The 26,814-nt window shown below is 54.4% G+C and overlaps 1 protein-coding gene across 5 annotated transcripts; it reads left to right on the top strand.

The window, feature by feature from the left end:
* The first annotated feature begins 470 nt into the window (after positions 1 to 470).
* plekhm3 (pleckstrin homology domain containing, family M, member 3) lies at positions 471 to 25,133 on the top strand. Of its 5 annotated transcripts, XR_009929746.1 has the most exons (9): positions 1,349 to 1,914; positions 2,114 to 3,071; positions 6,371 to 7,387; positions 14,773 to 14,918; positions 15,100 to 15,293; positions 18,579 to 18,642; positions 23,041 to 23,198; positions 23,507 to 23,675; positions 24,247 to 24,376. XR_009929746.1 is itself a non-coding variant. In XM_062456848.1 (8 exons), the coding sequence occupies exons 2-8, from the start codon at positions 2,582 to 2,584 to the stop codon at positions 24,404 to 24,406; spliced, it is 2,229 nt and encodes a 742-aa protein (XP_062312832.1). In that variant the 5' UTR covers positions 471 to 550; positions 2,114 to 2,581; the 3' UTR covers positions 24,407 to 25,133. The 5 variants fall into 5 exon arrangements, 4 of the variants coding, with proteins under 4 accessions (XP_062312832.1, XP_062312833.1, XP_062312831.1 ...); XM_062456848.1 differs by lacking the exons at positions 1,349 to 1,914; positions 23,507 to 23,675 and adding an exon at positions 471 to 550 and having other exon boundaries at positions 24,247 to 25,133; XM_062456849.1 differs by lacking the exons at positions 1,349 to 1,914; positions 23,507 to 23,675 and adding an exon at positions 493 to 550 and having other exon boundaries at positions 2,149 to 3,071; positions 24,247 to 25,133.
* The last annotated feature ends 1,681 nt before the right edge of the window (positions 25,134 to 26,814 follow it).

Genomic DNA, 26,814 nt, shown 5'->3' with positions numbered 1-26,814 from the left:
GGTAGCTTCAAGCACCGCTAGCTCTGCCCATTCAAAAAAAAATATGCTCCCCTCTCCTCTCTGGCCCTCTCCACCTCTCCATTGAATCAGACCTGTCATTAGAGGGATGTCTTTATGACCTTTGTTACAAGATTTCGAGGAAGAAATGTGGTCCCAGTTGTGGTCTTCAATTTGTGAGCATCCTGGGGGGGATTTTCCCTGAGGCAATTTGTACAATTAGAAGAGAATGAGACTAAATAGAGGCTTAAAAAGTAACATTATGAGTCATGTTTCAGTTTTAAGCATTTGAGTTTGACTCATTATATGATGTGAGGTTAGAACAGATCATTTTTTTCTTTGAAGTATAATAAAACGCTTTCTGGAAAAACCTGTTGGAAATTATGAATCAATGAAATAATACGTGGTGAGATTATCAGACATAAATCTACAGTCTAGTCTTGAATTTTCTCTGGGGATTTTATGCGGAACAATAATGCTCTAAACTCAGTTCCACCCTGCGTATCTTTTTGCTGACGGACCAGATAAATGACATATTTGTAAACAGAAGAAGGTGAGTCACGATTTATTAATTATACTTTTGAGAACATGTATGAGTACATGTTACATCCCATCATTAATTTTGCGAACGTGTAAATAAGTACTGATACATTTTTGATCTTAGAAATCGATCTACCCTTGTGGGTGAAATGACATTGTTCAAGGATGGAGGGGGTTAGCTTAGCTCTCAAGGTAGCTATCCTAGCTATCGTTATCATTATTACGCGTTAGCCATGTAGCTTGTTAGCTACTTGCTAGCTTACAGCTAACGTTACTGGGGACTTACCTTGCTGTATTCTCCACGTTAATATTGTAGTTATGTACCCCTGCTTAAACAGTTGTTAACCATCGATTACCTGCTTGTCTAGTTGCCGGGTCAGTCAGTTTGAATAGCAAGTTCATGTCATACTGTCGAAAGGTGATGAAGACACCCACTGCAGTTTCAGCTGGGACAACACAGCGTCATCGGTGGGATGTGCAGCGTCTGTTCTCATTTCTTTCTTGTTTGCGCTCATAATTGAGAAAGATGCATCTCTCTCTCTCTCTCTCTCTCTCTCTCTCTCTCTCTCTCTCTCTCTCTCTCTCTCTCTCTCTCTCTCTCTCTCTCTCTCTCTCTCTCTCTCATAAACTCTCTCAAGTCAAGTCGGTGTTCTAAATGTCAAGCTGATCATGAACTGAAGCAAATTTTTATTTTTACATAAATCCTGGAGCAATGCTGTTGTTTTGTATTGTCTGTCAGTGTAGGATTGGCTTGGAGCTACAGTATAGCTGCTGATAGTGTTGTCACTGTGGAAGAAAACTGATGATTTGTGTCAGATTGGTTGTAAAGATGGTGTCACACTGTCTCTCTCCAGGGGGTGATGGAATGGATAATAACAAGCACAGGTTTTTATGCCCTCTGACACACAGACACACACGGAAGTGCTGACAGTATGCTGTTTAGGGATTGGCTGGTAGTGATGTAATGCCCTCTCAATAATGAATGCCTGAAAGACAGTATAAGACACTAAGCCATCTGGGGAGTAAGGGAGAGGGCAATCGATGGGCCAGTGAGAGGAAGAGCCGATGAGAGGAAGAGCCGATGAGAGGAAGAGCTAGTGAGAGGAAGAGCCAGTGAGAGGAGAAAAGAATGGCATAAAGAGGCTACATTGCAAACAAAAAACTCTTAATCATAGTTTCCACCAGGGAAGGGAAGGGTGGATTAATCCTGGGGTGGGTTCACAGGCACAGAAACAGCTGAAGCTATGCATGGCTTTGTTGTCATCACATCTTGCTATCTGCGATGAGGCACACAGCGGACTAGCCTCATAGCCAGACTCCTGGAGTGTGGTAGAGGGAAATGTACTGTACATGCCTGAGGATATTTCTGTGCTGAGGGTAGGTGCTGAGTTGAGCGGCTGTGTCTACCTGTTTTTGCAGTATCCTTACTTATAACTTAATATAGTCTTGGGGAAAGGAGGAAATGTTGAATGTTATTTCAATAATATTTTAGCTTCTGCTATAGTTCCTGATTATCATTCTATCTTGACATGCTTCCGCTTTTCTGCTTCCTCTTTTGTTCTGTGTCAAATTGAAGCCTGAAGTTGTCCCCTTCTGATGACATCACTTTAGGTATATGAGGAACCCTCCATCCTGCAGCAACACTTCTTCCTACTTGTGGATTCAGTCTTCCCACTCTCAGATTGATCAAGAGTGAGCCATCAGCTGGTGTGAAGGGCAACTTGCCACACAAAGCTACGCCATAAGAGTTCTTGCCAGCTACTCCATTTAGTGTGTCAACTTCAAGCCTTTAGCCCCATTAGCACTGCCCCTGTAGCTATTTCATTAACAGAGCCTAGCTGAAGAGGAGATTTCTGGAAGGAGTGTTTGCCTTCGGGGAAACACCAGCTGGTCGATCTACCTCTCTCTGGGGCTCAGACAGCAGATGCTCCGTCGGCGAGGCCCAGAGACGCTTGGATCATCTCCTCCATTCCCGGCGCAGACCCCCAGAGAACTCCTCCACGCCCCCTGAGACCATCCACACGGGGCCCAGCCTGGGAGATCCATGGAGGGGCTGGAGGTGGAAGACATCAGCCCTGCCCTGGAGGCCACGGAGGACTTCATCCACTGCCTGGATGGGGGCCAGGGTGGAGGTTGTCAGAGCCAGGCTAAGGAACAACACGGCATAAGGCAAGCCAAGCTGCAGGATGTGTCCTCCTCTGCCCTGGGGAAGCTCAGCTCCAGCGGGGTGTGGGGTCTGCTGGCGAGGGAGCAGGTGGAGGTTGGCCCCCGGAGCCTGGCTTGGTCCGACCAGCCCTCTGCCTTCAGTGTGCTGGGCCTGAGGCACGGCAAGAGGAGCCGGGCACGCTCGACCAACGACTTGGCCGCCCACACCAAGGACGGCAACAACACTTCCTCCTCCAACGCAGCCTTCCAACGCGGGCACAACCGCTCCCGCTCCGACATCAACTACAGACCGTCATACACTGATAACGGTCTGCCAGCCGTAGACAAGAACACGCTGAAGAACATGGCACTGGAGGACCAGAGAGGAGGTGAGGTTGTCTTCCTGTGTCTTTGTTTTCTTCTATCATCTCTGTCTCTGTTTTTCTGCGTTAGTCTCATTTCGTCGCGTAACTTACTCGGTGTAAAACATACGTAACAACTGGGACCTTGAGGACAATATCACCGCATCGCTGTTATTATGACACAGCTGCTCTGAAGCCATCAACAGCAGCAGAGCATCTAGAGATGTTTACCTGGTGAGGAGGATCCAGCATTTGCTTAGTGTGGGTTGGTTTGTTTGTTTGTTTGTTTAGACGAGGCAAGGAGAGGAGGAGATCCTCCCTAAAGAAGATAATGGCGTGTAATCCTGTCACTAATGAGGCTATCAGAGAGGGGCCCAATTAGGCCTAATGTTAGCAGGATTAGCATGTGTGTGAAAAGGCATTATGAGTTGACTGGAGAACAGGGAGGGACAGACCACACAGGGGTGGTAAAAGCAGCTTTTCTATTACCAGCAGACGCGCTCTAAGGAGATGATTCTTCCTGCCTGTCATTAAGCCTATGGTTGACAATGCTTTCTAGATAATGGAGGATAATCGTGGATATGCAATGTATCCATTTAGTTTGAGACATGGAATCCGTTGTCTATGACTATCCACACTATTTGGCAGTCTTATAAATACACAAAAATGGCCAGTACATACCCCCCACACACACACGCACGCACACACACAGACTCACACGCAAATACAGACACACACACAAATACAGACACACAAAAACATAAACACACACAGACGCTACTGTTTAAACACCGATTAATTTGGGGGTGTAGGACTAGGATACAACAGGGAATTGGAACCACTAGCATGCTAGAGCCCCCTGTCCCCTGGCTCTCCCTCCTGAACCAGCCCACGCCTAGCTCAGCCCCGCCTCCCAGGTGACATTTAAGGGCTTCTCTGCTGCGATCCAACCCCTAACATTGATGGATCTGTTGGCTCCAGCACCATGCCAGCCAGTCAACCAGAGAGCCAGGCAGGGAGATGGAAACGGAGAGCGCAAAATGCAGATAACGAAGAGAGAGAGCGAGAGAGAGAACAACCTTCAGCTTTCAGGTACTGCTGAGGGTAATATAATCTCCCTAAATGGCTGAATGGAGTTCTTTCTGGTAGGCAGTCCTGATTGGGTTGGGTTAGGTCGAGTCAGGCCTTAGTGTTCTGAAACCAGCAGGGGTCCAAAGTGCTTTTGAAGGCCAGAGTTACAGAATAGCACCAGCTATGTTATGATTGGCTCCTGCACTTCTGGGTGTGTCGGGGTATTGGTAGAAGTGAGGGACTGCTCTTGCTGTCCTCTCTGGCATTTAGAAAGTTCTGGCATCTCTGCTTAGTGTGCTAACTGGACCGGTACTCCCTCTTTCCAGCTTCAAACGTCCCTCAAATTATAGCCTGGATAGTCCTTGTTCCAGTGCTTACTGTCACGTTCTCTCCAGCCAGCAGCTCCAGGGTGATCGAGGAAAAGGGGGTGGAGGAGGAGGAGATGGGCAGGGAGGTGAAGGAGGGCAGGAGGAGGAGAGGGGGAAGAGGAGGAAAGGAGGAGGAGGAGAGGAAAGGGCTTCTGCAGGACGAGCTCCCGGGCCTGTGCGTTGGCTGTTTTTGAACAGAATTTCAGCTTTGATTGCAGGCCTGGCTTCTAGCATGTGTGTGTGTGTGTGTTTAACTCTCAGAGCACCGTTGGAGCGTGAGGCCACAGTACACCGCCAAAGTGTAATTGAACAGAGCGACATTCACTCTCTCCCGTACGCACGCAGGCACGCTAATTCTGATTCAGACTCCCTCGAGCATGTCAACTGCCAATGCCATGTCAACTGAGACAGAATCCCAATTGCTTCTCAAACTCATTTGCATATTCATTAGTGGCCTGAAGTGAGATGAGTTGTTTTTAGTATGCAAGTTGAAGACTCGGTGTCGCCTTCTCTATTAATTCCATTAGATTGCATAAGATTGATGGGACACACACTCACCACCACCTTTTAGTCACAGAAAAGGGGTGGGGTAAATTACCCTTTGAAAGCCATTTGTATTTAGGTTGGTTTCCTAATTGACCTAGTCACTAAGTGTATACAGCTGTCGGTAGTTAAATGTGCGTGACTGTGTGTGACTGCTCACAAGCAGTTAGGGTATCATTAACTAGATGCCCCACTCTACCACTTCATACACGAGTGAGTCCTCGCATCACACCACACACTGGGCCGTCATAGCAACCCAGGGTTATCAGCTACTCAATCACCTAATCAGGTAGTCCACTGCGTTGTCTGATAGGCTCGCCAAGAGAGTCATGTGACCCAGCCGCCTCTACCTCATTCGCTGACTGATGGTGTCTCGCAGGGCCAGTCACGCCGATCGAGGGAGCGACACTCCCCAGTTCCCCCCCCTCGTTGTTGTCCCTCTCACCGCGCGCCTACGTGACCCCGAGTCCAGCCCGCCGCGGGAAGGGGACAGGCGAGATGCGAGGAGTAGGACCGCACCGTAGAGGAAGGGAGATAAAGGAGGGCGTGTGCGAAAAGGAGCAGCCCGGAGAGAGGAAGGGCCAAGGGGGCAGGGCGTGCCCCAGATTAGCCCTTTCTCCTGGGCCGCGTGTTTGCACAGCGACCCCTCTAACAATGCCGCCACTTCCTGCTAAGGTCACAGGAAGGAGTCTCATGTTAGTCCCATGGGCTGTTATCACCAAGCAAAATATAATAGCTCATATCTAAAGGCCTGCGTCCGTGTTGGGTGTAGATATATGGTGAGGACGGGGGAAGTGCGTGTCAGATTACAGCTCCTCGGTGGCGACACTGTCACACTAATTGAAGTTGGAAGAAAAGCTGTGTAAGCGGTTTGAGCTGAAGGAGACAGATAGGTGCCAGTAGTTAGGGGCTCGAACCACTGACTCCTAGACACTAGGTCTGGCCTCTCTGAAGCAGACATCTTTGAGTGCCAGTCCTTCCCTTCCCAGACCTATATCTCAACCTCTAGAAACCTCTAGGAAACTGTAAATGAGTCGTTTTTCGGTGGGCGAAGTCTGCCGTTTTCTAGTTTTCACACACTACTACAGTATGTACGACACAGTCCTGTTTAATCGAACTAGTAATATGGATGGTGTGGTGGGATTAGAAGATGAAATGGAATGATAAGAGAGTAATGGAGTGTGTGTGGCTGCCAGCAGATCCTTCCCACCCCCTCTTAAGCACTTCACATCCCATCATCTGCTGCCCTCTCTGCCCCTCTGCAAGTCTCACTGCAGTACAATAGGAAAGACTGTGTAGCTCCAGGCATCGTTAACACGCCCCTCCCGCCTGTGTGTGTTCCAGCTCACAAGGACAGCAGCAGTGGCAGCGTGGTGAAGCAGGGGCCGATGGAGCACCGCGAGGGGCCCAAGGGGCGCTGGGGCGCCTGCCACGTGGAGCTGACCCCCTGCGAGCTCCGCCTCTACGACCTGGACAGCAGCGCCAACCGGCAGCTGGGCACCGCCTACTCCCTGTCGCACTGCCAGAGCGTGGGCGGGCCGCCCCAGGCGCAGGACCGCCGCGTCCTCCAGGCTCTCTTCTTCAACAGCACCCGCCTGCAGCTGCGCGCCTCCTGCCAGTGGGAGGCGCTGGACTGGCGCCGGCTCATCTGGGAGAGGGTGCTGGCCGCGAGGCCCCCCGCCCGCGCCGACAACCAGCCGGCCGAGGCGCCGCCCACCCCCATGTCGCCCTCCTCCCCCTCCTCCTCCTCCGGCCTGGACCTGCGGCTCGACGGCGACAGCCCGCCTCCCGGGGAGGAGCCCCCGCCGCGGGCCGCCCCGGCCCGGCCCACCGCCCTGCCCCTCTTCACCCAGCGCTGTGCCGACGTGCTGAAGGCGGGGCTGCTCCACCAGCTGACCGACCTCAACAACTGGCGGGCGTTCACCTTCGTGCTGAGCCGCTCCTCGCTGCGGGCCTTCCCCACCGAGGGCCGGGGCCCCGTGTCCGAGCCCGTCCTCCGCTACCAGCTGGCCTCCTGCCTGGCCGTGCAGCGCCACGAGGACCAGGACGCCGCCACCACTACCTCCGGCCCCGGCACCTCGGCCCGCTTCCAGGTGGTGTTCCCCAGCGAGGTACTGCATCTGCGAGCGGAAAGCCAACCCAAGGCCCAGGACTGGATAGAGGCCCTGCGGCGGGCGGTGGATGTCCAGCGGCCCCAGGGGGAGGACGGGGGGGCGCTGCTGAGGAGCAGGCCGGCCAGGGAGAGGAGGCACAGGGAGGCCCAGAGGGCCAAGCGCCAGTCGGTCACCACCAGCTTTCTCAGCATCCTCACCTGCCTGGCTGTGGAGAAGGGGCTCACCACCCAAAGCTTCAGGTGTGCAGGTGTGTGAATGACCTGCCCCCGGCCCCCCTGCACTCCCACACACACACACACACATATATTACCCTTTATCCCACAGAGCACAGAAACTCAAGACTGACTGTCTGTCTCCCTCACACACAGGCGTACACACACACACACACACACACACACACACACACACACACACACACACACACACAGCCACTCCAGCCCCAATGTCCCACTCCTCCCCACACATTGGTTCATCCAGCCATATCTTCCACTGACTCCTTGTCAGACAGACCCATCCCATTGCATTGTCCACCCTGACACACGAGGTGACCGTCATTATCTAAAACACTTGCCCTCCTCCTTAGATTCCTCCACCAAGAATGACAGCCGAGCGCCCCAGATGTAGACTGATTGGCCCAGACCTGTCCGTAGGGTTTGCGCAAACCAGCTTATCAGTGTTAATGAGTGTGTTTAGCAGGCTCGGCGTGTCAGAGAGCAGATAACGATGTGGAGATGGTGCAACGAGTGGCTTGTATCTGCCAGGTGGACCTCCGTGGATCTGCTAAGGTGGAGCGAGTGTTTGTCTGGAGGGACCAGCCCTCAGGCTCGCCCTGACCCCTCGGAGCGTCTGTCCACATCTTAGGACAGATGTGGACAGAGGGACTGACATGAGGATCTGACTGTCAGACTGGGAGAAAATTATATTCCACTAACCCTTCAACACACGGGGGGGGGGGGGGGGGGGGGTTGTGGTTAGAGGTTCGGGGTTGGGCAGGGGAGTTACTTTTTTTATCTCCCATTCTGTCATCCTTGATTTCACCCCTTTTCCGCCCTATTTCAAAGGACACCATCTGAACCGTGTTCTCAACTGAGAGCAGTGGCTTCGAATAGCCTAGAATTATACTTGATGCACACACTCATGCACGCCCCTGTTTGTTTTTATTTATTTAAACTGCATAGCTCAACCATGGCATTACCCATGGTGCCTAGCGACACTGCCTTTGGTGGCAGCTTTGTTGTGGCTGGCTTCAAACGGGTCCGGAGGACTACCAGGGATCAAGGTGTCTGCTCCCCTGGCTGGGTCTTTGAGCCCAGAGCACAAGCATATCTCCCTGGGGCAGGTCATGGACCCCCCCCTGTGGACCCCCCCTGTGGACCCCCCCTGTCTCCAGGACGCAGCAGCCCTGCCCCCGTCAGGGGAGCTGGGTCACGTTAACTGTTTTGAGTGTGTGTTTTTTTTTTACTGTTGCTAGTCTTTCTACTGTGGAATAAAAGCCTTGTTGCTCCATGCACCCTAGAGGTAACATACTACCCACAGTTGTTTTAACAAAGTAATGATGACGTGCAGGATATTCCAGTGTCCTGTATACAAACAATTCAAACCGGGGAGATATAATCTTTTCCCCATAAAGTGATACCACTGCTTCTCTCTGTGGTATCTCTGTGTTGCTCCAGTCTCTCTGGTTGGTCTTTCCTCCAGGCTGTCCTGACAGCTCAGTAAATGGTCGGCTGCTTGTTTGGTCTTTCTGGGTGTGAAACCCCGGCTGGCCAAAAAGGTTTGAATGAGCCTCTTTCCCTCCTCCTGCCTTGTAACAACTGGCCTATTAATGCAGGCCGTTTGAAAGGCCGGATGAACAAGGAGAGCGGGCACCTGACAATAATTGGCCGGGATGAAGCGCAAGACAAAAATCCCCTTTTTAGCATGAAAGAGGGTGCAGTATGCTGTGGTCAATGCGGAAGCTAATTGTTTGATTGAGGGCCTGGACAGAGGGGCTTGTGATTAAAACGTGTCCACCCCCAAAGAGAGAAACAGCTGGATGCAGCCGGCTCACTGCACAGCTCTTTTCATTCATTCTTCCTATTCCTCCCTTTCTACTTTCCTTTTTTTTTTTTCTTCTCATTTTTTTTGTTGTTGTTGCGTCTATTCTTTCTCTCTCTCATTCAGACTCTCAGTCTCTCCCTGCTCTCATCGTGTTCACTGAACTATTTCTCTTATTCGCTCCCTCTCGTTCTCTATCTTTCTGCCTTTTTTTCTTCTGCCAAACGGTTTTTACTCCTTTTTTGTTGTTGTGCATTTCTTCATTTCTTGCTCATTATTCTTGCTCATTATGTTCTCCATTTCTTGCTCATTATCAATCTCCCTCTCTCCTCTTACTGTCTCTCTTTCACCCTCTACATTCAGACCATCACCGTCAGTCTCCATCTTTCTCCCCCTCTCTTCCCGTCCTCCCCAGCCCTCTCTCCCCTCATTCTTTGGTCCGGTGCCAGTTTCCATTTGACTGCTTGTTCAAGCCAGTCACTTAGCCACGGACTGAGAGTCAGGGGCCAGCTTGTTGTATTAGACTTTAATGGCCTCCTCTAAACAAATAGCCCTGGTCTCCGAGGCACTGGCAGAGGGATTAGCAGGGCACGGGGTGAGGAGGGAGCGAGGACAGGACGGTGTGGAGAATGAGCGAGGGAGCGAAAGAGAAGGGGATTAAAAGGGTGCAATAGGGAAAACGTGAGAGAAAGGAGGCAAGCTGTGTCAAGAGAGGGAGGGAGGGAGGGAGAGAGAGCAAGAGAGAGAGAGAGGGGGGGGGGGGGGGGGAGAAAGAAAGTAAGTGTGTCACAGTGATGGTGAGGGGAAGAAATGGAGGGATGTGAGAGAGTTAGTGGGGGCTGTCGGGGGAGAATCCAGAGCCATGCTCTGCCTCCAGACCCTCCTAATGACCCAGCGTTCCACTGGCCTGCTAACCTGCGGTGAGGTAGACGGCATCGCTGGGGCTGACCAAGCAGCCAAACCGCTCTCCCGGCCGTTACTGGACGTCCGTCCGCGTGGTGCTGGAACTACGTCAAACAGCTGTTGCGGTCCAAAGTTAACATCTAACAGCTGTTACATAAAGCCCGTGTCTGGGATTGGAGTGGGAAATTGGGTTTCTCAGAAAGCAGAGGTGTTTCTGAAAGCAGGCCAGTGGGATGTGCTGATGATGACATCAGGGTCAGCCCTTTGTCGCACCTGCTCAGCGGTCGTTGTTGTTTTGAACTTCTTTCAAGTCTGTAGAGTGAATGTTAAGCCCCGCCCCTACCGATAAAGACTGATTGTTGATATAACATCAAAAACCAAGCGGAAAACTGAATTTAATGACCAACATTTATTCGACTGGGCAGTAACAAGGGAGTTTTATTTTTCAAGGATGTGGCCGGTGTCTGTTTGAAGCCTGAGACGCCCTCACCTCAACACACACACACAAACACACACCCGCACTACTGTCCTGTCAAGTCCTCTGATGCTGAATGCGTTTCCCCAGGTGTCCTGACCCCACGTCATTCAGCTGGTTCAGATTCACAGGGTCCTGGGGCCAGGGTCTCTGGGTGGGGCGGGGGGGGGGGGGGGGGGGGGGAGAAGAGGGGGACCGTCCTGGAGCAAAAGGACCGAGAGGGGCTGAGAAAGATCCGGCCTGGGTGGGAATTGGTAGGTGTGGGGTTCTGAAAGTAGGAGTGTTCACATCAAAAGATGGTCTGTACAGCCCCCCCCCTCACACAGTCTCCCATGCTTCTCTCTCTCTGTGCGCACGTTCGAGTGTTTGGTCCGCATGAGTGAGACACATCAAAGACAGGCCTCTTGTCTTTGCTGTCATAATGCCCTCCCCCTCTCTACCCTGTCTCTCTCTGTCTCTCTCTCACACACCCTCACAAACACACAGTAACCCATGTCCCTCTTCAAGGCGCTGGGCTCTAAGTGCTGGGACAGTTGAAAGCTTGGCTGAGGACTAAAGGGCTGAAAAGGGTCCTCAGTGGGTTAGGAATCTACCCTGGAGAGGAACCCTGTGCTTCAGTCCCAGTTCACCTGGGGTCGCCCCCCCCCTCCCCTCTGCTCCAGGGAGGCCTTTTTGGGGTACCCTGGGCTGGCCTCTGGGCGGTGAGAGCCTGAGATTTGCCACTCCCTGCTCGGATCTCCCAACAGTTTCCCACTGTATGGCCACTCCACAGGGCATGTTCCCATGATGTGTGTGTGTGTCCCAGCTTTAACCTGTCCTCTTGCTGGCAGGGCTGTAGAATGGCCCGTCTCCCTTCCTCTCCCTTTCTCTCTCTTCCCCTCTCTCTCTCTCTCTCTCCCCCCCCCCCTGTCTCTCTCTCTCTCTCTCTCTCTCTCCCCCTCCCTCTCTCTCTCTCTCTCTCTCTCTCTCTCTCTCTCTCTCTCTCTCTCTCTCTCTCTCTCTCTGTGCAGTGTGATGTTGTTAGCTGTGGTTTGGTGAAGGCCCCAGCAGGTCCAGCAGACCATACGCTGCTTGTGATTGTTTTCAGTGTGAGTTGTTGTTTTGGGTTTCCTTCCTGTCAGCGGCAGGCGCGCGAGGCCGCCCGCAACCACCACATGACACAGCGGTCACCTCGCCGTGCCGGATGCCAGATCCTTCCCAGAAGTGACACAGCGCTTCTGGACACTGACCGGGACTTGGGCTGGCCCCCGGCCATGACAGGAGGTCAGCAGTCACAAAGCTGGAGGGTGTCCTTTGTCTATCCTCAGTGGGAGCCAGAGGGCTCTGTACCCTTGGTGTCTCCCTGGAGTCACCTGACTGTCTAGGAGTCCTGCCCAGCGGCGGATTGAGACCGTTTGGGGAATTAGACTCCCATGTCAGACCCCTGAGAATGTTCCTTTTCCCGAAGAATCCTCCCCGAGCGTTTGCATATGCAAACCCCTCCGAAAATACACGAGGAATACACCGATCGTAGCCCGCGCACACACACAAAGGCTTTCCTGTTCCCTCACAGTCTGTTTTGCCGGGCGTTTGGTCTCAAATTTGATATCGCTCGATAAGCCTATAGGTGGTTGCTGTGCACCGCTGAGAGACCTGACGACGTAACGTCTAGTGCTTGCTGTATGGTTCTGGCCTGCCGTGAACAGTCAACTTAACCAGCCATAACAACATAACATTATTCCACTCTGTCCATGTTGCAATAATATAATAGTAATATCGCTGGTTAAGTTGACTGTTCACGGTAGGCCAAAACATGCCTCAGACCACCAGGAAATGGCCTGGTTCTCTCGATGCTCAGCACGCGCCCGAGTCTGTGTACTTGTGGAGGTAGTGTGGAGGTAGGGGCCACGAATACGGTGCACTTTACCTCAATGAAGCTGAGCTAAACTAGCTCTAAATGACTCCAGTCCTATTGGGGCTGGGGCTGTGAGGTGGTGGAGTGGGTTGGATGGGCCCAGAGGCCTGCATGGGTTTGTGGGGGTGGACCGTGTGTTATTTATAGAACAGGGGTGGTTAGTGTGGGTTTGCCCCGCGCTGCTACGCTGATTACAGGACAGCTGGGACACACGACACCCTACCGCGTGGTCAGTGGTTCACCCCACCACAGGAGCCAGTGGAGGCAGAGAGAGAGAGAGAGTGGAGAGAGGGAGAAGAAGGAGAGGTGATGGAAGGAGAGAAAGGAAAGAGAGGCCTGATGGAGGGAGGGGAGGAGAGGGAGATGGAGGAACAGCACCTTTTTATAGCCGGGCGTCCCTGCCCCACACAAACCTCAAGTTTACATTAGACCCAGTTGGCCTGGTGCTGGTCGCTAACCTCAGTTGGTCCGACCACTGCATTTAGGAACTGGACCTGAGGATCTGGGCTTGGAGGGCCCAGAAGGATAGCCTTTCTTTCTCTCCGTGTCCCTCCTTCGCTTTCTCTCTCTCTCTTTCCCCTCTGCCCTCTCTCTTCCCTCCCATGGAAACACAAGTACAGCCGTCCCTGCTTAGTGATCTATAACTGACTCATATTAACAACATGGCGTCTTGTACGGCAGAGGAGGTTCCAATCAGTCGAGCAGTTCAAGAGGAGCTTAAACGAGGCATTATGGTGATTTTGTAGGTAACCACTAAATGGAGACATCCTGACCGAGGCTATGTTTGGCCATATTTATATCTGACGTAAACTCATTGATGACACATGTTCGCCAGCCATTCTGTACCTGGTGACATGTGGACATGTGTAACCCCCACCTGCACACTGAAACCTTAATGTGCTGCCACTTTGGTTTTCTTCACGTCAGGCGGCCTCGGTGCTTTCGCCGTGTTTCTGGAACGGTGCCTTGAATCTATGTTTGTCACCCCCTCCCCTCCCTCCCCCCTCCTCCTCTACTCCAACTACATAACAACCGCAAGGGCCAGTCAGACAGAGCAAGGCCACGGTGGCCTGCTGGTATCAAGGGCTGCGTGGCTCTCCCAGATCCCAGACTCTGATAAGGGGGCTCCTCTGGTGCCACGCTGGCCTCCAGCCCTGGAGACGCACACTCGCTCTATCTCCAGCTCTCTGTCTTCAACTCTCTGTCTTTCTCTAATCCCTCTCTCCCTCTCTCTCTCTCTCTCTCTCTCTCTCTCCCTCTCCCTCTCGTTCTGTTTTCCTCTCGCACGTTCACTCATGCATCTGTTGAGTACGTACGCCACGCTCCACTGACGGCAGCCTGCAAGTCTGCACCACCCCCCCCCCCCCCCCCCACACACACACACACACACTTCCTTCTCTTTCCTCTCCTTTCTTCCCCTCCTTTTTTGCCCCGGCTGTGCCGTCCCGTGCCCACACTCTCCCCCAGATTGCGGGGGGGGGGGGGGATAAGGGACACCTCCCGCGGTCACCTGTTTGGGTTGGCGAGCGCCGCGTCTGTCGCCCGGACGGGCCGGGTGTTTGGGGGAGAGCAGGAACTAGAAAGGGAGAGAGAGACAAAGCACAGGGGAGCAGCGCCGAGGGGATGAATGGAGCCGAGGATCCACCTCTCCACTGTTTATTCCACAGGAAGCCATTGAAGTGGGCTCTGTTGTGACTACTGCACGGGTAGGACGAAGGAAACCTTGTGATCTTCAGATCAGCCCGGGGACTTGGCTGATGTGAGAGACGATCCGTGCACAACACGCCGGGTTCTGAAAGAACCTCATTCAGTGTCCCACGCCAAACCCTGTAGTGACTCAAAGTGGTTGTTTTATCCTTTTCAATTCAAATCAGCTATGCTCCTTTTGAACTAAAGATATGAAACCGGGACTAGTAGGTGAGGATGTTGGTCTTCTTGGTTGGCTGGATCCTAAGGTATTTAAAGGGGGGGGGGTCTATAAACGGTCATACATTAACACTGAGTTAAGGGACCCAGACACAGAACCCTAAACCCCTTAAACATTAAGCTGACCCTACCCCCGTCCGTCCGTCCGTCCGTCCTGCGACCCTGCTCACCTGAGGTCAACACGCCTCGTGTCAGCGACCTCAGTGGACCAATCTGTCTATAGAGTTTGTGTCGTTCACCTTTGAGCTCGGTTGGGTAACCTGCACTCTGGGACACACACACACACACACATACATACCCATCCATACATGGGGGTACATGGGGGGACACACACACACATCCAGTGAGACCTGCTTCCCCTGTGCAGAAGTGAACCAGATCTATGTCCCCCTCCCAGGTTGCCAGCGCCCGGTGGGATTGTCTCGGGGCAAGGCCACGGTGTGCTTCTACAGTGGCTGGTACTACTGTCAGAGCTGCCACCAGGACAACCTCTTCCTCATCCCTGCCCGCCTGCTGCGCAACTGGGACACCAGCAGACACAAGGTACACACACACATGCACACACTCACACGCAGGAACACATGGATTACACGCGCGCGCCAAAACACCCTCACACGCACGTGCACGCACTCAACAGACGCACGCCCGTACCCAGTGCACAGGAAAATGCAGACACAAACACACTCCCCCTCCACCCTCCTCCCCCCCCCCCCCCCCTCCCCAGGTGTCGAAGCAGGCGAAGGAGTTCCTGGAGTTTGTGTGGGAGGAGCCCCTGCTGGACGTGCGTCAGCTGAACCCGTGCCTGTACGAGCACAGCCCGGGCCTGGCCGCCGTGCTCCGACTCCGCCAGCAGCTCCAGTCCCTGCGGGCCTACCTGTTCAGCTGCCGTGCTGCCGTCGCCGAGGACCTGCGGCGCAGGTTGGCGGCACGCCATCACACACACACACACGCACACGCACACGCGTGTGCCGCCCCCCCCCCACACACGGCACCCAGCGTAGGAAGACTTGATCTGAGAGAGAGACAGCCCTTACCCAGACAGAGACATGGAGGATGAGGATAAGAGTCCGGGGAGGGAGGGGGGGGGAGTACAGAGCAGGTGGAACACTGTACAGCAGGGTGGAATTTAGGTTGTCTGTTGAAAGCTCCACTGTTGATTCCGTGCGCGTGTGTGTGTGTGTGTGTGTGTGTGAAGGCCTGTCTCATGTGCTCTTTCTGTCTGAGCTATGTAGGATGGGTGGGTGGGAAGTGTGTGTGTGGGGGGGGGGGTCCCATGTGTTTATATGAGGGGAAGTATTCACTAAAAGGCATGTCTGGGGGGCTGATGAATGCCCCCTGCTCTGCCTGGGGCTACTCCTGTCTGAGCCCCTCCCCCTCCTCACAGACCCACCCGCTCACTCACCATCTTCCAGTCTGCCGTCGCACAGACCCTGCCGGCGCCCCGCAAGCTCCGCCGGAGCGGCCGGCGAGCCACGCCCCGCATGGGAAGCTCTCCCTCCCCGTCACGGCTCTGTGACACGGCCTGCGTGCGTGTTCTCACACGGGCGTCCGTCTGACTGCCGGGGGCCTTGGTGTAGTGGTGCGGTGCCCACACCCATCCTTATTTCTTTAACGTGCCCCCCCCCCCCCCCACCCCCCCAAGTTCCACAGAGAGGATCCAGCTGTCCAGACCCGGGCCATGCCCTGCCCAGAGCCAGGGGAGGAGCCAGGGGGAGGGGGGGCTGGTCTGGATCTGTCGGTGGTGTGTTTACGGTAGCGGACGGCGACCCCGGAGCATGAGGAGCATCACCGGGGCCAGTGTTTACCAGCACACCATTAGCGCGCGGCGGCTAATGCCCCGCACTTCCAAACACGGCAGGATTAATGAGGCCGGTGGCGCTAAAACCTTCCCCCAGCCATCCCTCACCTCCCCTGGCCTCTGATCAGGCCCTGCACTGGGCGTCCTGGGGCGGAGCGTCGCTGCTCCAGGCTCTGTCCAGAGCTATACCCACCACTGGGTCTGCCTGGAGTGTCTGGTCCCAGACCAGCCTGGAGGGGTGAAGGTATACTGGAGTGTGTTTACAGTGGGGTTGTGAGAGAGGAGAGAGAGCTGTCACAGCCCACACCCACCACTGTGATCTAACACCCATGTCTGAACCCCAGCAGTACCCCCCCCCCCGCGCACACACACACACACACACACACACCACACACAGTCAAACTGTACCACATGTGTGTGTTGGTGTGCGCGCTTAAGCTCACTGACTACAGTGCAGGATTTACACACACACACAGACTCAGGCGAGGAACACAGATGCTTCCCCTCAGTCGTACGTGGGACTGACTTCACACTGCGTTCACACCCCTCTGCAGGAGGGTTAATCTCCCCGTTCACACACAAGGGCTCAGAAACTCCTTCATTGCACACCAGTGAAGCCCGTGGCAATCACGAAATAATACTTATCAGGCCACATTGCATGCACCCTGGCCAGAGCCCCCCGTCCTGGGCGTGGTGAGACCTAGCACTGATACCAACAGCAACAATCAACACAGCCGTTATGTTTCTGCCCGTGTGTGCGTGTTAGGAGAGAGTGCAACAGAAATATGTGTGTGTGTGTGTTTGTGTGTGTGTGTGTGTGTGATGGGCATGGTTTACATGTGATGTGGGCTCGGGGTGTCACCACTGATAAGGTCTCCTAGCTGCTCTGTTTGTCAGCCAGGCCTGTATCTATGGGCTCCCACCGACGCAGAGAGACAGGCAGTCAGAGCGACAGGCCGTCTCAGACACGCAGGAAGACGGGTCGTCGAGAGAGAGAGACGGGCAGTCCTCTCATGCTCGCGCACACTCACCCAGAGCTCAGGGGGGGATTTAGCCTGGAGACAGTGGAGACTAGCTTGAGTGGTGTCCCGCTATACACACATACACAAGCAAACTTCGGCCCCAGTCTACCGCCTCTATCCCACTGGTATCAGTTCCTCGATTTAACACCTTGAAATCTTGCTGCAGATACTGTATCAGCGGGCTCAGGGTTTGTTTTTTCCACCTCCACCCAGCATGTTTCTTCTTAGGCTTTATCTGCGGTTATGTAGTTAGTCAAGTCTGATAAAGGGTATTCCTTTTTCCTGTAAGACCTGATGTGACTGTGCTGTAGCAGGGGAGGTGACCCTAGTAGGTCAACGAGAGGAACGCCCTCCACCTCGGTGTCTCTAATGACCAGAAAAGCCTATAAACATGAGAAAAGAGAATTCATCTTCAGCTAAACAAACAGCCCGCCCACCCGGCCTGTGTGTGTGTGTGTGTGTGTATCAGTCAGATTAGTGGCTTAAAGAACACAGAGGCTAATGAGGCTTGGGGCTGATCTGTGAATGGGGTTCGACTGGAACCCAGCCATCCTACTCACTCACATAATGACCGCAGCTCCTGCTTGGTGAATGGGCACACCCACACACATATCTTAATGCTTTCTCTAATAGTGTTGCACACTCATGCTTTCATGCACGCCTACATACAGACCAATGCGCGTTTAAAAGTGTCCAGGACAGAGACTAGCATGTGGTTGTTATGGGCAGAGAGCAGCGGGCTAATGTCTCTTCTCACTTAGGAGTGAGGGTTGTATGTGTGTGTGTGTAGAGTGTACATAAATTGCTCTCCAACTCCATCTTTAACCCTCTCTCTCCACTCCCCTCTCTCGCTATGTCACTCTCTGGGTCTATAGATCCTTGGGTTGTAATTTAGCCAAGCGTGGGTGAGTGAGAGTGCGTTTGTGTGTCTGAGGTCTGTGTGTGTGGACTGGAGAGGCTGGGAACAGCGAACGTGGGGGGGGGGGGGGGGGGGCGAGGATAGCTGCTGCTCTTCACCTCTTAATCAGGCCCCAGCATGCTTCACTCCACTATAAATTAACCCCCATTTCCAGGGCAATTTCTAGGCCCTTTGTAGTCATGGTTACACGAGGGTCAGTGTCATCAGGGGCTTTTTAGTGTGTGTATTATGCGGCAGGCCTGTGTGCGTGGTTCTTCCTCATCTAGATGCACCTCAGCATGAACCAGGAGCATGTTTATGGATCTAGTTGTTGTGGAATCCGGCTGAGCTTTATTCCCTAGATTATCTTCATTCAAACCGCTGAAGGAGAGATGCAACACTTCAATGTGTATCATTTTGATCACGTTATCCTTTCTGACCCAAGAGATTGATGACTCCTTGCTGTCGTCTGTTTGCCTGTGCAGGATCTTTCCCAGAGAATACCTGCTCCAGCACATTCACCTGTACTCACTGGCTGACCTGCAACAGGTAAGGCACACACACGCACACATCAAGTAGCACATACTCAGCCGCAAGATGCCTTTACAGTGTGGATGTATGTGTGTGTGTGTGTGTGTGTGTGTGTGTGTGTGTATGTTTCCTCTCCCCCTGCTGTCAATCAGACAGGGCTGTGGAGTTAGACCAGCTGCCCATGTGAAGAGGTGCTGTGTCTCTCACACCTCAACTCTTTAACACTGTGGGGGCCCTGGGAGAAGGGGATGTGTGTGTGTGTGTGTGTTGGACAACTGTACTATGCAGTAAGTGCCTGGATATGCTCTCCCTTTCCAGTAACTGAGTAATGCTGAAAAGCCTGCCCCTTCTCCTTCTAGCTACATCTAACCCACGTAGGGGGCTGTGAATGGGGTCGAGGGGCCATGAATGACTGAATGGAGGTTACATTTTGGAATATCCATCTTTACCTCCCTCCCTCTTTCTCTCCTCCTTCCCCCGGCCCTGTCTCTCAGCAGCACAGTGTTGGGCTAGTCCTCTCCTCTCTCACTGTGAGAGACTGAGGCCCCCCCCCTCTCTCTCTCTCTCCCCTGGCCGCCTCACTAATTGCACACATTCAGAATCAACAGGCAGAAAAACAAAGCTTGACAGTCCCCCATTCTTCCCGACATCCCCAGGCCTGACACACACACACACACACACTTGCTCTTTCTCTCTCTCTCTCCCTCTCTCTTGCTCTCCCTAACTCTCCCACTCTGTGTGTGTGTCACTCATCACATCCTCCGGTGGGCTACTTCCAAGCCTCTGTGGGGGGGGGGGGGGGACGTCCGTGTGGATCACAGGTGGTGAAGACCCCGCCTCTAGTCCCAATCCTCCAATCAGGCAGCTCAGCGACCCCGGCTCGTCCCGACTGAATGAGGAGCCGGCAGTCTCGCTTTCGGAACCCGACTGATTCAATTAACACCGAGTTTGCCCACATGCTCACCCTTTCTCTCTCTCCCCTCGGTGCTGTCTCACTCGCTCTTCACAGGACGCTTCATTGGCTCTCCCGTATTAGCGAGCACCGATTCCTCCAGTTCCTCCCGAGTAGCGGAGGGCCTTTCATCAGTCTGCAAGAGATCAGCCAGCCGGGCCCCCCCCAGGACAGCAGCAGGTCTTGGGGTTGGAGCACAGTCTGTTTTCAGGCCTCCAGACCGCCGCCGGACACGTTTGTTTGTCCAAGGCTGCCTCTGTGTGTCCACTGGCTCTGCCCGTGTGCCGCGTCGAGGGGTGTGGCGTGGCCGGGGCGTGGGAGGTGGCTGATTGGATGGCGTGTAGCTGGGTACCCGGGTGATAGTGTTGCCATCGAACTGCAAACAACTGGAGGGGCGGGACAAAGGAGCATTGAGCGTGCTCCCGTGTGACACTCGCATACGTGCTGGAGGGGAAGGTTCCCACAGCGACGCCCGGGTATGCGCACGCGCACACACACATGCACACACACACGCACACACACACGCCAGGGCTGCTCTAGCACGGCCAGGAATTCCCAGGCTCCTGGGTTTGATAGCCCTTTTATAAAGATGAGGATTTGTTCTACTTGGAAAAAAAATGGGGGGGGGGAGGGGCTTATAAATGGATTATTCCGATGTCGATGTCACACACGATCACACATTTATTAGAGTCCATCATGCTCACACTTACCTCTGGGCTGCAACACGTAGACACACTCTCTCTCACACACACACACACACACACACACACACACACATACAGTACACACGACCCGAGGGCGAGTGCCCAGCGGAGTGTGGTGGTAATCCTGTTTGGCGAGTGTGTGTCAGGGAGGGTGTTATCCAAACAGAGTTGAGCCTGTCTTTCAGGGTGCGATCCTGCAGGCTCTCTGAGCCCCCTAATAGAGCCCAGCCTGCACCCGGACACAGAGAGGAGGCCCACAGCAGCGGCTGCTAAACACAGCTTTTAGAGGATTAGGAGCCCGGTCCCCAAGCCCCCCGCTTCAGTGCCCAGAGGGGGGGGGGACGGGGAAGAGTCGGGTGGGATTGAGAGACAGTGGGGGGGGGGGGTTAAGGAGGGGAAGCGTTTTGGTAGAAGGCCTGAATGGAGAGAGAAAATGGGAGCTTTTAGGGAAGTGTTTTCTGGAAGGAAACTGGGGGCGGGGGGGGGGGGGGCTTTTGGAAAGCAGCGGGTTGGAAGTAGGTGGGGGAGTGGGGGGAGGGAGAGGCAAGGAGGAAGAGGGGGATGGAGGTTTTCTTCCAGCGAATGGCCACAATGACACTGCAAAGCCAGCTGCTGTTCTCGAACGAAACCCCCCCCCCCGCCCCCCCCCCCGTACACCTCGGACCAACTGAGGGGGAGTCACAGGTCCACCAGGTCTGCAGACGGACTCACCCTCACACCCAGCCTTCCCTTTGTTGTCCTGGTCCCTCTCTCTCTTTCTTTCTCTCTCTCTCTCTATCTCCCCTCTGTCCTTTATTTCATTACATTTCTTGGCTTGCTTCGACACATCTCGATTTTCCTCCGTCTCCCCCCCCCTCCCCCCCTTCCACCCTCATTCCTTCCAGAGCATCAGTCAGCCACCCAGAGCCTGTTGCCAGTTGTCTCATTCTGCCCGGTTACATTATCGAGCCTCTTAATTACTCCCCATGTCACCATCGATCAGGGGCCACATACATCATCTGGTGTGGCCCGGTGTAGAGACAGGCTGCCTGCCTGCGGGCCTTGGAAGTACCGGGCTAGACAGAGAGAGAGAGAGAGAGAGAGAGAGAGAGAGAGAGGGTACGGAGGGAGAAATTAAGAGGGAGAATAAGAAAGAGAAAGCGGAGAAGTAACACAGTGCTGGTGGGGGGGGGGGGGGGGTGAAGGAGGGATCTGAGGAGATTGAGGCCAAATTAGCAAAGGAGAGGAAGGGTGATGGGGAGGTCTGAGTGATGGATGGCTCCTTATGATGCTGTGGGAGGGGTGGAGAACTGAGGGGGGAGTGGGTGTGAGGGTGATGGATGGCTCCAGTATTCTCTGTGTGCTCACCTCGGCTCAAAGGCCCGGTCCCCTCTCTGGCATACTTCGTTGGGAGTACCCGGGGAACTGTTTCTCTCTCTCAGTATAACTAGGTCTGCTGTGCCCTCTGGTCCAGCCATTATGGATGATGGCATTTACGATAGAAGATAGCCTACGCTGTGCAAGGTGGTCTGAAATCTCCCCATCCAATCATCCTCCCTGCGCGTGTGTGTGTGTGCGCTTGAAGACGGGCACATGCTCATGTGTGTGCGCACTATAGGGGCAGGGGTGGTCCTCCATTCTATCTCCCTTCCTCCCCGCCCCTCCCCCCTCCCCACCCTTCCCTCCTTCAGCCATTCCTTGCCTCTGTCTTCCCCTCTTTTCTGCGGGCCCTCCTTGTCCAGGCTGAAGAATGCTGGCAGGCTCTTTAATTGGTGGGCCATGGTGCTGCCAGGTGTAGCCACTTGTCCCTGCCCCTGGGGTGAGTGTGCTCTGGGGGTCTGGGCCCCTTTCCCGGCCCATTCACCAGCCCACAAAGCACGTTCTCCAACAAGCCCCTTTCAAAGGCTCTACCCATGTCTAACTACGCCGGGCCAGTAAATGGCATTCACGTATGATTTTTTTTTTGCAAACGGACCCCAGAAATGACCCTCTCTTTTGCTCTCTCTCTTTTTCTCTCTCTCTCTCTCTCTCTCTCTCTCTCTCTCTCTCTCTCTCTCTCTCTCTCTCTCTCTCTCTCTCTCTCTCTCTCTCTCTCTCTCTCTCTCTCTCTCTCTCTCTCTCTCTCTCTCTCTCTCTCTCTCTCTCTCTCTCTCTCCTCCACCTTAGCAGCGTCCCACCGAGAGGCGAGGACAAGAACTCTCTGCCCTCCCTTTTTCAAACAGTTTAACGTTTCATGCTACACCCCATGGCATTCCAACCACGCACTGGTCCTAATTGTCAAATCCAGGACAATACTGAAAAATGCAATAAGATGTGTATATTTTGCTTACCAAAATGTATCTACCTCTCCTCCTCCCCATCCCTCCTGTCTTCCTCCTCTCCTCCTCCCATCCCTCCTGTCTTCCTCCTCTCCTCCCATCCCTCCTGTCTTCCTCCTCTCCTCCTCCCATCCCTCCTGTCTTCCTTCTCTCCTCCCATCCCTCCTGTCTTCCTCCTCTCCTCCCATCCCTCCTATCTTCCACCTCTCCTCCTCCCATCCCTCCTGTCTTCCACCTCTCCTCCTCCCATCCCTCCTGTCTTCCTCCTCTCCTCCTCCCATCCCTCCTGTCTTCCACCTCTCCTCCTCCCATCCCTCCTGTCTTCCTCCTCTCCTCCTCCCATCCCTCCTGTCTTCCACCTCTCCTCCTCCCATCCCTCCTGTCTTCCACCTCTCCTCCTCCCATCCCTCCTGTCTTCCTCCTCTTCTCCTCCCATCCCTCCTGTCTTCCACCTCTCCTCCAGGTGATCGATGGGAAGATGGCTCCCTTCCTGTCCAAGGTCATCAAGTTCGCCAGCTCCCACGTGTACAGCTGCAGCCTGTGCAGGGAGAAGGGCTTCATCTGTGAGATGTGTCAGAACGGACAGGTCATCTACCCTTTCCAGGAGAGCGCCACCAAGAGGTGAGTGCTGACACTACCGCGGGGCTAGTCCAGCCAGGCAGGAATCCACATCCTCTAATTGGATTGGCGTACCTGGCTCTGCTTGAATGGTTAATAGCTGTGTGGTAAGTCCATTGCTAAAGGTGAGAGGTGAACCCTTTCCCTTGCCACGGGAGCCTCACTCCAACACCCTGTCTGGTGGTTGGGGGGGGGGGGGTCTTAATGGGACTGGCAGGGGGGGGTCTGTGTTGTGTGACAACCCTGGTACTCTGCTGGACAGGGACAGTTAATCCCTCCTAGCGCCTTGCCCCTGTCTGCCCCCTCCACAGCTCATGCCAGGCCACTGATAACAGCTAGCCTGGGCCTCGTTCACACGCCAGAGGAGAGGAGAGGGGAGGGGAGGGGAGGCAGATAGAGACTGGTCAGATGGATCCATCATCATTAGTGTCTGTCTCCAATAAACTCCACACACACATGCCTGGCTGATTGTGCGCGTGGGTGAGTGTGTATGTGTGTATCATCAAGCGTGGGTGTGTTTGCACAAGTGACTGTGTTAATATGTGCTTAGATAGGATACGCCAGCCCTCCATCTGTGCTTCCTCCTCCAGGACTCTGTCGAGCTAATGACTGCATGACACTGACAGGCCAAGCCCCACCTCAACGGCTCCCTGCCTAGCTTTATGACTGCTGGAAAGGGTAGGACAGGATAAACTGACAGCAGTGTCACCACTGCACATCACGAGACAACAGCACTGTCCCAGCCTAGACTTTGACCAGTCCTCACCAGATCCTGATAAGCATGAGCTTATGCCACCCCTCCGAAACCCTACACCCTGACATCTTATCTGCTCCTATCTCCTCGGAGCACCAGATTAGATCCATGGAGGTGTTGCAGGGAACCGATCCAGAGATTTAGGTCAGCTAATAGGTCTGGCCTGGGCTAGGCTAGGCTGCTGGCCACAGCAAGCAGCAGTGTCCCAGCTCACACAGTAGAGTAGTCCCCACACAGGGTTGGAGTGCACAATCATCAGAGGGTTTCTTGTGTGTGTGCGTGTGTGTGTGTGTCCAGGTGCGAGGGCTGCGGAGCCGTGTTCCACACCGAGTGCCGCCAGCGCGCCCAGCCGTGTCCCCGCTGCGTCCGCAGGGAACTCCACAAGAGGCCCTCCTCCTTCTGGAGCTCTGACGACCACACCCCCGGCTGCTTCGAGCTGCCCTACCAGGACACCTGATCTCTCCACCCCCCCCCCACACACACACACACACATGCACGCACACACACAAACGCGCGCTCTGAGACCCGCACGCACACACACACTCTCACACATAGGACCGTAGGGCATCCCGTCTCCACCGGGCTGCTATTTACAAAGTCAAATGAAGCGTGTGCTTGTGGAGGGTCCCTGGCCCGCACGCGCTGATGACGACCCCGCGGAGCCAGGAGCGTGTGTGACACACCTGGGGTGAGGAAGCACCTGACCCTTCCCCGGTCTCTCAGGTGTGGAGAGATGGACACAAACCTTCTACTGAGGAACCTGAACCTTTTCTCCCTGTTTAACCTGGGCTTTCATCTATAGAGGGCCTACTACTAGTACTATGATATATATATATATATATATATACACACACTCTCTAAGGGAAATAAGGCCTAGACCCCTCCAGAATGACTCTGCAGCTGTATGTTCTGCCAGCCGACTACACACACACACACACCTGAGGGCATGACCGGCCCAGACAACCCAGCAGATGGTTGTGAGCGGAGAGCAACAGCTGGTACCAGAGACTGTATGATGTCATCATCTGTCTTCATCTCGAGGACCCGTGTGACCTAGATATGACCTCTAGCCCCCCAGACCACCCTGGCCCTCCTGTCTGTCTGCTTGTCTGTCTGCCCATGTTCTCAGCTGGGTCCAGTGGATGGGGTTGCTCGTTTGATTAGCACTGGATGCTGATTTAAACGTATCTCTCCCCCTCCTCCCTCCCTCTCGCCTTTCTTCTCCCTCTCCTTCCCTCTCCCCCTCCTCCCTCTCCTTCCCTCTCCTTCCCTCTCCCCCTCCTCCCTCTCCTTCCCTCTCCTTCCCTCTCCCCCTCCTCCCTCTCTTTCCTTCTCCCCCTCCTCCCTCTCCTTCCCTCTCCCCCTCCTCCCTCTCCGTCCCCTCCCTCTCCCCCTCCTCCCTCTCCTTCCCTCTCCCCCTCCTCCTCCTTCCTTCTCCCCCTCCTCCCTCTCCTTCCCTCTCCCCCTCCTCCCTCTCCTTCCTTCTCCCCCTCCTCCCTCTCCTTCCCTCTCCCCCTCCTCCCTCTCCTTCCCTCTCCCTCTCCTTCCCTCTCCCCCTCCTCCCTCTCCTTCCTTCTCCCCCTCCTCCCTCTCCTTCCCTCTCCCCCTCCTCCCTCTCCTTCCTTCTCCCTCTCCTCCCTCTCCTTCCCTCTCCCCCTCCTCCCTCTCCGTCCCCCTCCCTCTCCCCCTCCTCCCTCTCCTTCCTTCTCCCCCTCCTCCCTCTCCTTCCCTCTCCCCCTCCTCCCTCTCCTTCCCTCTCCTCCCTCTCCTTCCCTCTCCCCCTCCTCCCTCTCCTTCCTTCTCCCCCTCCTCCCTCTCCTTCCCTCTCCCCCTCCTCCCTCTCCGTCCCCCTCCCTCTCCCTCTCCCCCTCCTCCCTCTCCTTCCCTCTCCCCCTCCTCCCTCTCCTTCCTTCTCCCCCTCCTCCCTCTCCTTCCCTCTCCCCCTCCTCCCTCTCCTTCCTTCTCCCCCTCCTCCCTCTCCTTCCCTCTCCCCCTCCTCCCTCTCCTTCCCTCTCCCCCTCCTCCCTCTCCTTCCTTCTCCCCCTCCTCCCTCTCCTTCCCTCTCCCCCTCCTCCCTCTCCCCCTCCTCCCTCTCCTTCCCTCTCCCCCTCCTCCCTCTCCTTCCCTCTCCCCCTCCTCCCTCTCCTTCCTTCTCCCCCTCCTCCCTCTCCTTCCCTCTCCCCTCCTCCCTCTCCTTCCCTCTCCCCCTCCTCCCTCTCCTTCCCTCTCCCCCTCCTCCCTCTCCTTCCCTCTCCCCCTCCTCCCTCTCCTTCCCTCTCCCCCTCCTCCCTCCCTCTCGCCTTCCTTCTCCCCCTCCGCCTCCTCCACTCTCCTCCTCGGTCTCCTCCTCCTTTGTTTTGCACCATTCCCCTCCAATGTTTTTGCACTATTATGCATGTTAAAGGATGCTAAGCCACTGAATGGGTTTTACCAGTAGATTGATGGAAGAATGGTTCGAATAATTTACCTGTTTCATTGTATATATTCAAACAAGTGAAAATACCTGTTCAGAATTCCTGTCAAGGTTCCATATCAGTCTGTACCTGAGAGCCGTAGCCAGAAGCTCTGAGAACCTACACCTAGGACTTCTTATGGTGAAGATGTGTGTGTGTGTGTGTGTATGCAGACACGCAAAAATGATTCTTCATGAATTGAACTATGTATAGTACATGGGCAATAATATTGCTTTTTGCATTGTTGCCTTTTCCTCCTTCCTACTTCCCTCTTTCCTTTTCTACTGTGCTTGAACCCTACCCGTTGGTAAAAGAGACTAGCTTTAGGCTGACATTAGTATCCTCCCTATGCAACCTATCTAGTTATCTGCCTTTCTACTCTGAAGCTTTCCCTATAGACATCCGTCGCTAT

The sequence above is a fragment of the Osmerus eperlanus genome, chromosome 3 (genome assembly GCF_963692335.1).
Source record: "Osmerus eperlanus chromosome 3, fOsmEpe2.1, whole genome shotgun sequence".
NCBI classification, from domain to species: domain Eukaryota; kingdom Metazoa; phylum Chordata; class Actinopteri; order Osmeriformes; family Osmeridae; genus Osmerus; species Osmerus eperlanus.
The sequence above is the reverse complement of the archived record's forward strand: the minus strand, read 5'-3'. Positions and strand labels throughout refer to the sequence as shown.

What these genes read in the sequence shown, in the direction of transcription:
- plekhm3 (XM_062456848.1), top strand. Translation starts at nt 2,582, where the DNA reads ATGGAGGGGCTGGAGGTGGAAGACATCAGCCCTGCCCTGGAGGCCACG. An exon ending in CCAAAGCTTCAGGTGTGCAG is followed by an intron (nt 7,388 to 14,772) that starts GTGTGTGAATGA and finishes TCCCCCTCCCAG; the next exon opens with GTTGCCAGCGCCCGGTGGGA. An exon ending in GGGACACCAGCAGACACAAG is followed by an intron (nt 14,919 to 15,099) that starts GTACACACACAC and finishes CCCCCTCCCCAG; the next exon opens with GTGTCGAAGCAGGCGAAGGA.